A 13,960-nucleotide genomic window follows, 5' to 3' on the forward strand; every position below is an offset into this window, starting at 1 on the left:
TTGCTCCCCTGCCAGCCTGTTTGCCCCTAACTGCCCTCCCCTGCAGGCCTGGTCACCCCTAATGGCCCTCCCCTGCAGGCCTGGTCCCCCCCAACTGCTCTTCCCTGCAGGCCTGGGTCTCCCCAACTGCCCTTCCCTGTAGGCCCAGTCACCCCCAACTTCCCTCCTCTGCCAGCCTGGTCCCCCCTAACTGCCCTCCCTTGCAGGCCTGGTCCCTCCCAACTGCCCTCCCCTGCTGGCCATCTTGTGGTGGCCATCTTGTGTCCACATGGGGGCAGGATCTTTGACCACATGGGGGCAACCGTCTTGTGTGTTGGAGTAATGGTCAATTTGCATATTACTCTTTTATTAGATAGGATAGAGGCCTGGTGCATGGGTGGGGGCCGGCTGGTTTGCCCTGAAGGGTGTCCCAGATCAGGGTGGGGGTTCCCTTGGGGCTTGGGGCAGCCTGGGCGAGGGGCCTGTGTTGGTTTGCAGGTCGGCCATGCCCCCCGGTGACCCAAGCGGATGCCCTAGTATCTGGGGTTTATTTATCTTCTATAATTGAAACTTTGTAGCCTTGAGTGGAGCCAAGCCTCCTGCTTGCTTCGTGGCTGCAGCCATTTTTGTTGGGATTTATTTATCTTCTATAATTGAAACTTTGTAGCCTTGAGTGGAGGCCTATGCCTGCCAGGGTGTGCGGAAAGTTTGGCTTCCTCCATTGCCCAGGAAACCCAAGCCTCCTACTCGCTCCATGGCTGCAGCCATCTTGGTTGGGTTAATTTGCATACTCGCTTCTGATTGGCTGGTGGGCGTGGCTTGTGGGTGTAGCAGAGTGATGGTTAATTTGCACATTACTCTTTTATTAGATAGGATAGTACTTTTCCAGTAAATCAAATCTGCTCTCAAACTAATATATAAACAATTCAAAGGCCCAAAGGTTAAAAAAAAATTGGTAGTAATATTCAAGTGACATAAGGGAAAATAGCTTTGCAAATTTTCAATTTTTTTTTTTTTTGCTAGCATTTTAAGTTTTTGCATATGGTTATAGAGGATTTATTGCTTTGTAATTCAAGTAATAATTAAATGGACTAATCATTTAAAAACTAAAATAAAAAGCAAGGATCAGCAAAAATATGATGCAGAACTAAGTTACTTTCCATCACCTATGTATACCAAGATTCTATTTTTCGTCCTTCAGATTATTACAATGTTGATTCACTAAACCTTTTTGGACATTTTATTCATAATTTGTTTTTAGTTTATTACATACAAAAGAGAATTAATTGAGTTGATCAAATTTGGGGGCTCCAAAGGGACCTAACTTAGCATGGATTCTGATTTTTCTCACCTAGCATGCATGTACCCTCTGAGAGCCAGTCTCCATCTCACTCAGAGTTTATTTATACCCGAGGTCAGCAAACTGCGGCTTGCAAGCCACATGCGCCTCTTTGGCCCCTTGAGTGTGGCTCTTCCACAAAATACCACGGCCTGGGCAAGTCTATTTTGAAGAAGTGGCATTAGAAGAAGTTTAAGTTTAAAAAATTGGGCTCTCAAAAGAAATTTCAATCGTTGTACTGTTGATATTTGGCTCTGTTGACTAATGAGTTTGCCGACCACTGATCTATATGAATAAAAGGGTAATATCCTAATTAGAGTGGACATCTTCTCGACATCCTTCCAGACGTCCTTCCAGACAAAGCCACGGTGGTGGGGACCAAGGCAGAGGCAGTTAGGGGCGACCAGGCTGGCAGGGGAGGGCAGTTAGGGGCAACCAGGCCAGCAGAGGAGAGCCTGTGGGACCTTAATTGGCAGTCAGACATCCCCCAAGGGGTCCCGAAATGGAGAGGTTGAAGGCTGGGCTGAAGCCCCCCCCCTCCCATGCACAAATTTCGTAAACCGGACCTCTAGTAAGATTTGAATAGGCCTGACTGCAGTCAGGGGTGCTTATGTGAGTTAAGGCAAATAGCATATGTCATTCCCCAGGCCAGACTTTTTGGCTTGGGAATGGTGATAACACTCCATCAGAGCTGATGATATGCCAGTGGACTTTGCTGGAATTCCTTGCATCAAGGTGGGTATTCTCTACAAGATTTCATGTTCAAAGACATTAGATACTGAGCAGAGATAGCTATTGTACAAACAGAAAGGGAGGTATGTTACAGCAACACATCACATAAGGAAAGAGCAGCTGAGAGGAAGTAACTGGGTTCTATAACATCATTTGAGTTATTAATCAAGCAGTGATAGAAAACAGCGTTATCCCAGGACTATAAAGTTTCACGTAGAAATAAAATCCTTCTTTGCTTATGTTACTCTGGCTTTTCATCACCTGAAATTGAAACACTTCTAGCTGATATAATGATCCATTCAGGAAACTGAAACTTGAGGAGATGGAGTATGTTTCCTAATATCACACAGATGCTAGAAGCATGGCCAGGGCAATTTCTTTTGTAATGACACACTATGCTGTTTCACCTTCATGGTTTTATAGGAGCAACTTCAACACTGTAAAATTCATTTTTCAAAGTAGAAACTAGAAATCCCAGAAAGGTATATGAGGGATAAAGTAAGAGATCCAAGATACAAAATAATAGTCTGGCAGTGACATCTACCTTGCCTTTGAACTATGGACATCACTGAATACCTGTATAAACAATTTTAGGTGATGGTTATGTCTTCTAAATGGGTTATTGGCTTTTTATTTTCCGAGGAAGGGGATAATGTAGGTAATAAAATAGAATTCTGAAATTACAGGGCAGCTATTTTTATCAGAGTAAGTAATTACACAGTCAAATGGATTATCCTCCCCCTGTGTTTTACACACAAAACAATTCTGTGATACCTAACTGGGAGCTACCAGCTGGGGGAGGAGACAAATAGCTGTTTCTAGGAGTAGGAGGTGGCATCCTCTTTGTAGTTACTATGCAAAGATAGTGTCGCCATTATCTCACTTAGCCTCACAACAGTCCTATGGAGCAAGTGTTAAACTGCTTTGCATTTTACAAATACCACATCTGAACATTAAAGAGGTTAAATACTTAGGCTGGTGTCCCCCTAGTTGGAAGCACCTGAGGTAGAACTGGAGCCAAGGTGATCTGTGTCTGGAACCCACCCCCATGCTACACTATATTCTAATCCATAAAAATGAAACAAAATAGCATGTATTTTGACTATAGTCACAATGTTGGCCTATATGTGATCCACTGATGAATGAATGAATGGATGAAAGAAATGTGGCTTATACATACAATAAATATTATTTGGCCTTTAAAACAAAGTAAATCCTGCCATATGTGACAACATGGATGAAATTGGAGGATGCTATGATAAGTGAAATAAGCCAGTCACAGAACAATAATATGTATTTTAACCAGTCAAGTTCCTATCCTGACTAGTCAAGTTCCTATCACAGCTGCAAAGTGTTAGGGATCTCAAACAATAATAAAGGGCAGGGTTATTTAGTCAGCAAATTCTCATTTATAATGGTGTTTAATATGTTGAAAATTTGATGTCCGCTTTGAGGAGTTTCATTTTCCCAATTAGGCCTTTTGCCTATAAGACCTCTAGACTTTATTGGATTTCTATGAAACATTGCAACTTGCCTTTATTCACATAAAGCCATTTTAATATATGAAAGGAAGTATGTTCTCTAATTTATTCCAAAAGCAAAATGCTGCATGCTACAATACAAAGTCAATTAGTAGTTGCCCTACTAATTGGAAAATGTGAGCAACATGGCGGAAAGGGATAAAAAGCAAAATTCAGTCCCTAAATTTGACCTGATTCCTCCTTCAAGAAGATGGTGAGATCCCAGACACACATGTTCTTAGTCCTGCCATAGTAGGTACCATGACCAGTAGGAGGATGGTTTCTTGCAGAGCTGCAGTTAGCGCATAACTTTTCACAGACAACCAGTAATTTTATGAATTCTTATTACCTTCAGTTTTGATAATTGTCCAAGATCTTTAGCAGTGATGAAAATCATCTGGGGTCCCTAGAGATACACATTAAAAAAAAAAGAGAGAGAGAGAAGATTTAGTCTTAAAAGCTTTAGTAATAGTTGCATTAGAAATGGGGTCAATAGATAATTTGCTTTATTTCCCTATAATATTGGTGACTTTTATGCAACATGCCCTTAGTAGGTCTATTTTACAGATTGGGTCAAAGATATCTAGTACTGCTAGCTTATAATTGTCCTTACAGGTACCCTACTTCTGCAGGCTTTAAGTCTCAGTGACTGAATGGATTGTTGCTTCCATAGTCAGTTTAGCATGTGGATTCAATCAGTGATCTTTATATTTCTTTAATTTACTTTCAAATGAGGTAACTCCTTTACTCCATTCCTTCCCAAAATAAATCTGCAAAATTTTAAGATACAGAGCTGAAGAAGGTGAGCCTTACTCCTGAGATGCTGTGCCAATTCTCAGAGACTTGCCCTCCCAAACCCTCCCTCAGCTGTAGTCTCTTCCTAGAACCCTAACATCCTGGAAATAAAACACTGGAATAAGCCATCCAACACACTGCTAGAATGAATAGCTAGAGGCATATCTGTGGGTAAATGTGACAAGAAAAGTAATAACTTTGACTAAGTTCATTGGTAGTCTGGAATATTTTCACAGTAAGAAAAACAATCATTCTGGAGTAACAAATATCCATATTTTTTTTTTTTAGTGGAGCTTGTATATTCATTAGGAAATTAGTAACTACAAAGTTCATGAACACAGCAACCATGTCTAATTTTGCTTTATTTTATCTCCAGCACCCAGCATAGTACCTAGTACATAGTAGAACCTCAAAGAACGTATATGGAATGAATTAATAAGTGATATAGCTTCATACTGAGAGATCTCAATGCTAGAGAAAACTGAGGTTATGGTCAGCTTTCATAGGAAAGGTCTATATCAAAACTGAAATGTTATCTATAGTATTTTTGCTATATCATGATTTATGTCTTCTCATACTCGACAAAATTGTGCACTAGAAACAGTAGGGCTTATGGGGGAAATAGCAGTGGGCAGCATCACTGAAGCTTATGTAATTTTGTTAACAAATAACTGTCAAAAACAATAAATGCAATTTTGGGAGATAGCATGCAGTTTGCTCATTGAGGATAGTGGCTGCTTCAAGGAATATTAAAAATTCAAAAACATACCCCAAACAAAGAATAACAAAACAGTAGAGTACAGTTATGGGCTGAGAAAATACCCATACAAGCAGGGGGAGGGTAGCCTGCCGTGTGTGTCATGCAAAGTGTGTCTTTCTAGATCGAAGGCTTATGGACAAGTGGATTCTCCCCCCACTTGAAATTAGAGAGGAAGGGAGAGGAAGAAGGAGAGAGAGAGACAGAAACATCAATGATCAGAATCATTGATTGGCTGCCCCCTGCATGCCATACACTGGGGATCGAGCCTTCAACCCAGGCATGTGCCCTGACTGGGAATCGAACCCTGATCTCCTGGTTCATAAGTCGATGCTGAACCACTGAACTATGCCAGCCAGACAAAATCATTATTTTTTAAAATTGGGGATGAAAGGACTCTTCCTTATGTAATAATCAAGCTTAGTCCTTTTTCTTTTTCTTTTTTCTGAAGTTTATAGTTCTTCTATTATATTCCAAAGCCTCTCACCTAGGAAAATTTTATATAAGTCAATTATATGATCACTAATTGATGTTTTAGAAATGCCTTACATATTGTAGCAGAGCAGGGTCTGTGTGGGGACGTGGTATGTGTGTGTGTGTGTGTGGGGGGCGTTTACATGTGATTTGGCTACTCATATGTACAAATGATGATACCACACATTAATGGCATGAAGCAAAATGTAAATTAATTTATAGTTTATCACCCACTGTTGGCAGTAAATCAACAAAAACATATGTAACTTTGCATCTTGAAACACTTCATATGAAAATATTTCCTATATAATTTCATTGGATAAATATGGACTGAGTATGCATAATTAAGGGCTCAACACAGATTTTAGTTTAAATTACTCATTATTTGCATCAACTTGTCTTCCTCACAGAAAAAAAGAAAAGAAAATTACTCTACAATGGGTGCTTATTAGGATTATTTTTTAACTTAATAGGCTCAGGATCTGGGAATTGAGAATCCTAGCACTGTATATCCATTTGGCCATGGTCTAACTTTGCTGCCAATTGACCTTTCTGGTTCTTTTTCCATTTTACTGTGTATGATACAATTATGTGCTTCAAATCCTCTAAAAGATGTCTCCTCTATTAACCTCCACGGGGGAAGGTAATAGATGAAAGCAAAATGTACAGATGAAAAAAAAAAATCCCATATGGTAGTGCTGAATTTATCTCCTTAAAGAATGAGGTTTCAGAAAGAAACACAGTGGGGATGTTCTAGCCTAAATCAAATTCTTTGGCGGTTCACAGTGATACTTAAAAAAATTATGTGTGTAGACCAGATAACCCTATAAGTTTAACTTTGTTACATTTTTTTTCAAGAGATGAAGTGTGATTGCTACTCCCATTATGTAAAATTGATTTGTATAGAATAATGTTATTTGAATGATCATTATTAAGACCTTGTATACCAAACACTTTTTCTCAAAGTGGGTTTGATACTTCATTTGGTCAAATCCTCTCACTAAAACAGAAATCAATTAGATGGGTTATTGAAAGTAAAACCAAACGTAGTTTAAACACTTACTGTTTGATCTGTCAGAGCAGGGAGAACGATCTGTTTCTCTATTTTGTTTAGAACTAGCTTCCACAGCTCTTTCAAAAGTCGCTTCAGAACTGTTTTCTCACAGATTTTTGCTGAGAGACTTAATCTGAAGTAAAATAAGACATATAATCACTTATGAACTTATTTTATTGATCAGAGATTTCCATTCCTTAATACTGTGGTTCAAATACCCGAATAGGCCTGTATAGTATTCAAATGCTAAATTTCAAATAAAAAATACCTATCAAAAATCTATTTCATCATACGATACATTAAGTAACTCACTAATAGTAGAAAATGAGTTCAGACTATGCATTTCCTTAACTTGTTTCCTAAAGTGACACCAAGGCTCCCAAAGTGTATGATTTTCACCCTCATTCCCGACTGGTGTTTACCACATGCTCTGTGTCCATGGTTCAGGCCAAACACCAACCAAACACATCTGATCACTACCTGGCTCTGAGCCAACATAACAAGATGGCAAAGATGCATACAATTTCCCTCAAGAGCCGATATTTATCAACTTTATTAATTTTCCAGTTTTATTGCTATGCAATTGACATATAACACGGTGGTAAGTTTAAGGTGTACAACATAATGATTGATATATGTATATATTTTGAAATGATTACAATAAGTTTAGTTAGCATCTATTATCTCACATATTTATAATTTTTTCTTGTGATGAGAACTTTTAAGATCTACTCTCTTAGCAATGCTCACATATACAATACATTATTGCTAACTGCAGTCACCACGCTGTGCATTACACCCCCAGGACTTATTTCTCTTACAACTGGAAGTTTGTACTTTTTGACCACCTTCACCCTTTCCCCCACATCCCCATCCCCCACCTCTGGCAACCTCCAAAGTTGTTCTGTTTCTCCGAGTTCAGTTTTGTTTTAAGATTCCAAATTTACCAACTTTAATAGGTTTAAGGCATCTGTTACAAATTGTTCCCATGGTGAGATAACGATGGTGACGTCGTCTAACATTTATATAACACCATTGTTTGGTAACCTCCGCTACAGATATTTCTCACCTATTACTGTATACATTTCAGAAGTCAGAAACAGACTCAGAGAGATTACGGAACTTGCCCAAAGAAGTGAAGCCGGTGAGGGCTAGATTCAAAGTCAGGCCCTTTCTCTGAATCCACATGTCCCACACTGTCCTTGATAAGTGTGTTTGTGTATGAAGGACCAGCAGTACATGAAGACACACTGCTGCATAAATATTTACTCAATGTCCCAAAAGATGACAATGAACTCTGAGACTTTAAGAAGAGCTAATCAAAACCATTTCACAGAGAGCCAAAGGTGAGTCATTCATGTCACGAAAACTTCATTGTTGACAGTGTTGCTAAATAATCTGTATACTTTTGGACTCAAGAATTATAACCTGGGCTCTGGTTCTGAGAGAGGTAGAATTGACTGCTTTAAGTATTTAAATATATAAGTAACCTTTAGATAATCAAAGTAATAATTAATAATTACAGGCAAAGAGAGAGATTTCCAAAATGCATTTTCATGTAGAAGTATTTCTCCTAACGCTATAGAATGTGAATACTTAATATATAAAAATGCGTGAGCCCTAGTTGGATTCGCTCAGTGTTTATAGCATCGTCCCATGGACTGATGGGTCTTGGGTTCAATTACGGTCAAGGGCATGTACCTCGGTTGCAGGCTCAATCCCTGGCCCTGGTCAGGGCGCGTGCAGGAGGCAGCCAATCGATGTGTCTCTCTCAAAGCGATGTTTCTTTCTCTCTGTCTCTCTCCCTCCCTTCCACTATCTCTAAAAATCAATGGAAAAAAGATCCTCAGATGGATTAACAACAACAAAAAATGCATGAGAACCTCCTCTGGATGAAGAGGAGAGTTGGGAACCCTGAGGCATATTCATGAAATCTGTAGCCCCAGTTATTTAGCAACAGTTGTTCAAGGGTAACGTTTCTAGCCCGCCAGTGGCTATTTATTATCTGGACATAGGGCAGAAGCCAGCAGATGTCTCACGGCAGAACACCAGGATTTCTCTAGCCTCAGAGGAATCCCTAGGATAATGTAAGACACAAAAAATCTGCCACTTTTCCAGCAGATGTGTAATTTCCATTTTTAAAAGATCTGAGTTTAAGAATTGATCTTGTTTTTATGGGCAGCTCATGAACTTGGCGTGCTAACTACCTCTGCTTAGACTGGAACTGAATGAATGGGTATGGGATCATTGACATGTTTGCAGCTCTGCGTGAGATTTCTGCCAGCTGGAAGTTTACAGCTCGTTTTATAGAGTGGTGAGGTTGTGGTAGAGAAAATGAAACATAAACAAATAAGATGTCTTATTTAGAGAGGCTGCACAAAGACAAAGAGAGCCTCTGCAGTTTATAAGGAGACTTTCTCAGAGCTACCTGGAAGACTTTCAGCTCACTATTGCTAATTTTAAATAACAGGAAAGACAACAACATACCCTAAGATGGGGCATCTAGCGACTGCTTCCTTAATTTAGTCAGAGATAACCAACTTGATAACACAAGCCGAAAAGTATGTATTTGGAACCAGAGCTGTCTAGATTCTCTGATCACAGAACCAATTAACCAGAAAATTGTCAAATGCCCTGTATATTAGTTGACCATAGAGATATCCTGTCATATTGTTGATAAGATTTTCATAACATATCCAACTTTCCTCCCAACCCCTGGAAATGTTCATCCCTCATTTCCATAAATTCAAACCCAATCCATCTTTATAAACCCAACCCAAATCAGCTTTGGTTGGTGTGGCTCAGTTGGTTGGGCATTGTCCAGGGTACTATAGGGTTGCCGGTTTGAAGGCAGCTCTCTCTGACCTGCTCTCCTTTCCTCTCTTTCTATAAAAATCATTAAAAAAAAACAAACAACCCAACCCAAATAAAATTTATACTGATTGTCTGACCAGGAGATTATTTCTTTAGACCTCATTGTGTTTACTTGTATACCTTCCTTATTTTTTTGTCCTAATCTTGAGAATAGAATTAATATGATTTAAAAAAAAAAACACTGTCTTTACTAATATTTATAATTATATGTATGATGACATAATAAAGTATAATCACAAATAGAAAATTAAAACTGAGTAAAATAAGACTCTAAAATATACTAAAAAGAAGGGTTTACTCACTTTTATGTATTAGCCTCATTTTATAGACAGTAAAATGGATTGAAGGTCCCTCAGCTAGTAGCTGACAATATCAGGATAACTTAAAACTTTCTGTATGTTCCACAATTTTTGGTTACAGTATATCCAAAAATACAAAGTTTTGCTACTGATAAATAACATATCTATATACTGCTGTTAGAAGTCTAAAAACATAAGGCATTCCAGTAGGAGTTTTCAGAGGATCAGAATTGCTTTGTCCTGCTTTTGATTCACCTTCACATGGGCACCAAAATGGTAGTGTGTTCATGTGGTTCAATCCTGTGTTGCCCATAGTAAAGATCCATACAATACAATAAACCTTTAGGGGTTCTATAAGGTAGTAGGTGATAAGAGTAACAGTCTACATTAAGAAACAAAATAAATGAGAAGTCTTTCTCCCTGCCTTTCTTTCTCTCTTTTCTTCCTGCCTTTATTTCCTTCTTTCCGCTACTTCTTTATTCCACCCCACTTGCCTGCCTACCTCCTGCTAAGCTAATTACCTACTCACCTCTCTTCTAGATATTTCCTCATAGAGGACAGAAAAGAAGACGTAACATACCTACCAAATACTGAAATCAAAGTGATGAGAACATTAGTTTTCCTTCTGTGTAAGATTATAAGCAAAGGAAAATGAAATTAAAATAGAAGTTGTAAATATATAGAAGAGGTTTTCCCTAGGGTTTTCTTTGCTTTTCTTATCTTTAAAGAGAAGTATAACATCCTTCTCATTTATCTTGGTCCCTTTGGCATTCATTAATTTGCTGCAACAATATTAAATGAAGTAACATATGTAACTTCCAGGTATGACACCGGTCCCTTGGTCGGCATTCAAAATTATTTTTTGCCTTTCTCTTCTACCTTCAACTCTAGTTTGAAGTATCACTGTTTAAGAAGTCATGTCTCCGGTTGCTTTAGATGAAGAGTTCCCAATTTTGGACACATGTTAAAACATAGGAGCCTTGAGTCTACTCCAGACTTATGAAATTAGAACTTCTAAGACTAGGGACTGAGCAGAAACTTGAAGACAAAACAAAACAAAACAAAACATACACACACAACCAAGCAAACAAACAAAACTTTTTGGTTAAGACTTCTGTCTTAGTTGGTCATAAAGGCCTCCATTTCCACCCATTCCCACCAACTAACCTGTAATCTCCATGGAGTCAGGGACTCTGCTTCTCTTTTTCACTAATACTTAGACTAAGGTTTGGTACAGATGGGCACTCCACAAATAGTTGCTGGAGGTTGAGTTGGGCAGCTATTTACTTGCCTCTGAGCTGAGTTAATTCTAGTACATTTGTGCAATTCTCTGCCTCAGTAGGTTTCTGACACAAAATCAGATATTCTGGACTTAACTCAGTCTTTTTTTTAATGTCCAACAGGTTGTAAAACGATATGCTTTCTGAGGAGCATAATATCCTCAAGCTCTTCCCCCTCAGAATAGCAACCTCCTCAATTACCAATATTTGTTTCATTTCCATGATTCCTTTCCTGTTCAAAATCACTCCTGATTTTGGTCACTAGTAATGGACTAAAAGTGTTTTGCTTTTTGATGAATTAATATTGTAGAAGCCTTTTTAAAACTGTCCTACACAGAGGAAAACAATTGTTCCCCTTAAAACCACATCAGTCAAATTTAGGGTAATTAATAAAGAGAAAACTGGGTAGAAAACTTACGTTTTGTCCAAGAAGTCCATGAGAGGTCTTAATACAATCTCTGCATCCATTGCCGCACTGTTCTTATTAGATGCAGTATTTCCATTTGTTCTCATTTGATTTAGTTCAAATCCCATCTGTTTTATACACTCCTTAATGATAAGCTGGAAACTAAAAATAAGGAATATAAATACCTGAATAAAAGCATTTATGCCTTTCTTTGCTCATAAACCCACAGGAGTTTGATCTGTTTCAAGTAGTGTAAATTCCCTTGCTCATTAATTTTCAAATTTAATTGTTCAGCTGAAAAAAATTTTTGTTGTAATGAAAGCTTACTTGGAACTCACACATCTAAAGCTCTTCACATTGAATGAATTTGAGCGGGGTTCATTTGGCCCTTATCTCTCACAGTAATAGCTGAGGTGTTCTTCTGAGAATTATTTGGGAAAATGACTATTCTTGAAAGATAGTTGGTTTCTGGGTTCACGTTCTTCACTTGGCCTCTGAGATGCCACTCCTTCTAAGCTCTAACATCACTGGCTGCTCCTTCTCAATTATTACCTGACTGTTAGCCATTGGAGTAGGGTTGCCAAACTTAGCAAATAAAACACAGGATACCCAGTAATGTGAATTTCAGATAGTGAATATTTTTTAGTATAAGTATGCCCCATATTCATACTAAAATTTATCCATTGTTTATCTGAAATTCAAATTTGGTTGGGCATAGTCTATATTTTATCTGGCAACCCTACATTGTAATCATCTAGGCTCAATCCTTGGATCACTCCATCTCTCCATAAAAATCACTTTCTTGGCAATCATATCTAATCCCAATGGCTTTCATGAAATCAATACACTGGTAATTCCCAAATATACATCTGGAGACATAATTTGTAATCTGAACTCCAGACTGTTTTATTAAACTGAGTAATATGGGAAATCTATGATAAATTTTAAATGATCTCAAATTGGGTGTTTTTCTTGCTCCTGGACCTGTTATAGCAGGTTTATAAATATTGCTCCATAATTTTGAATGCATAGTCAAGGCTTGATTCTACTTCTGCTGTCATGTTGGCCTGTTGCCATCTTTGCTTTGTGCCTTCTTTGTGACTTATTTTACTGTTGACAACATTCTTGTTCCTCTGGACTTGGCAGTTGTATCTGGTTCCTTGATCCTTGGATATCAGCATGTCCCTATGGATGTGGCTCATTTCTTGGCTCTCTGCATATTTATCTAATTCAATGGAACATGCTCTTTCAGGCTCAGGGCCAAAGGAATCCAAATGCATGACCATTCGCCTTTTACTTGGCTAGACCTGCCTTTGGACTTTTGTTGGGGAGGATGGATGGGATGGTGAAGAAGGTGAGAAAGGGGGTGGTGGAGATGGTGCTATGCTTATTTAGTAAGAGTAGAGGTGGAGGATATTTGGGGCAATGGAAAAGGAAGGTAAGTAATGTTGGGCATTTTGACCTGTTGATTTACCCCTGGGTCATCAGTGGTCCTGTAGAGTGTAGTGATAATCACTTTTGAGATAGCTACTTTCTTTTGCACAAATTTTCAAGTCAGTAGAGGATAGACTGAGCAGAAGGTATGATACTCACATTCCTAAAATGCATAAATAGATTTCTACAACAGACCCATATGGTAAAACCCCACCAGAAATGAGCTCTGTGTGTGGGAATAAGGAATATGAAGCAAGGGGATCAGTGCATCAGAGATAATGGCTTTCTATTTTGGCATCAGTCCAGGGTGAACAAACATATGCATTTCATCTAAAAATCTCATCTCTATCAATTTTTGGTAAATTCACCTAAGAAGATTTTTTTCTATCTATTTATTTGGTTGAGAAAAGTCTTTAGGAATCAGCTTGAGTTATTACCAGTTAAAAATGACAGACTCTGTGAGCATCTTAAAAGCCAAACACTCACTTTATAGAAGAATTCCTATAAAATGTTCCTGAATTATTTGTTTACTTAATCCAGCCAGCTGCTGGTACCAAATATTTCATTCAAATAAATATAGGAAATCCAAAAAATAAAACTGAAAAATATATGTGTAAGCAAAAACCCAAGTGGCACATGCTGTGCAATTTTAAAAACATCTATATGATAGATTGAAGTGGTATTGCTGAGTCTCATTTCCCAGGTGGGTGCTCTGTGACCATGTCAGGAACCCTGGAACCCAGGAACCCAGCCTTCGGATGTGTGGTTTGGCTTTCCTGGCTTTACTGCAAAATCATCCTACTAGGTACATATAGTAGAATTATTTTGTTGTGGGTTTTAATAACAACAGATAAAATGCAGTTTGGGCAATTAATTATGCACTTAATTTTGAAGCTCTAGACCACTAATTGAGACTCTTAAGATTCAGATAAAAGTATCCGGTTTAACTTCATAACATGATCTCACTGATCATTACGGGCTTCCCACCTACCCCATGTGTGTGATGTAGACCTGGTT

General features: G+C 38.4%; 1 protein-coding gene across 2 annotated transcripts in view; it reads right to left on the bottom strand.

Moving 5' to 3' along the window:
* Positions 1–13,960, bottom strand: part of UNC13C (unc-13 homolog C) — a 515,697-nt gene that overhangs the window by 61,794 nt on the left and 439,943 nt on the right. For both annotated transcript variants that reach the window (XM_008143163.3, XM_028147779.2), the window contains 3 exons: positions 11,522–11,671; positions 6,660–6,783; positions 3,920–3,976 (listed from right to left, as the gene is read on the bottom strand). In XM_008143163.3, the coding sequence (XP_008141385.2) occupies positions 3,920–3,976; positions 6,660–6,783; positions 11,522–11,671 (331 nt within the window). The remainder of the gene's footprint in view (positions 1–3,919; positions 3,977–6,659; positions 6,784–11,521; positions 11,672–13,960) is intronic.

This window comes from Eptesicus fuscus, chromosome 5, assembly GCF_027574615.1.
Source record: "Eptesicus fuscus isolate TK198812 chromosome 5, DD_ASM_mEF_20220401, whole genome shotgun sequence".
Classification (NCBI taxonomy): Eukaryota; Metazoa; Chordata; class Mammalia; order Chiroptera; family Vespertilionidae; genus Eptesicus; species Eptesicus fuscus.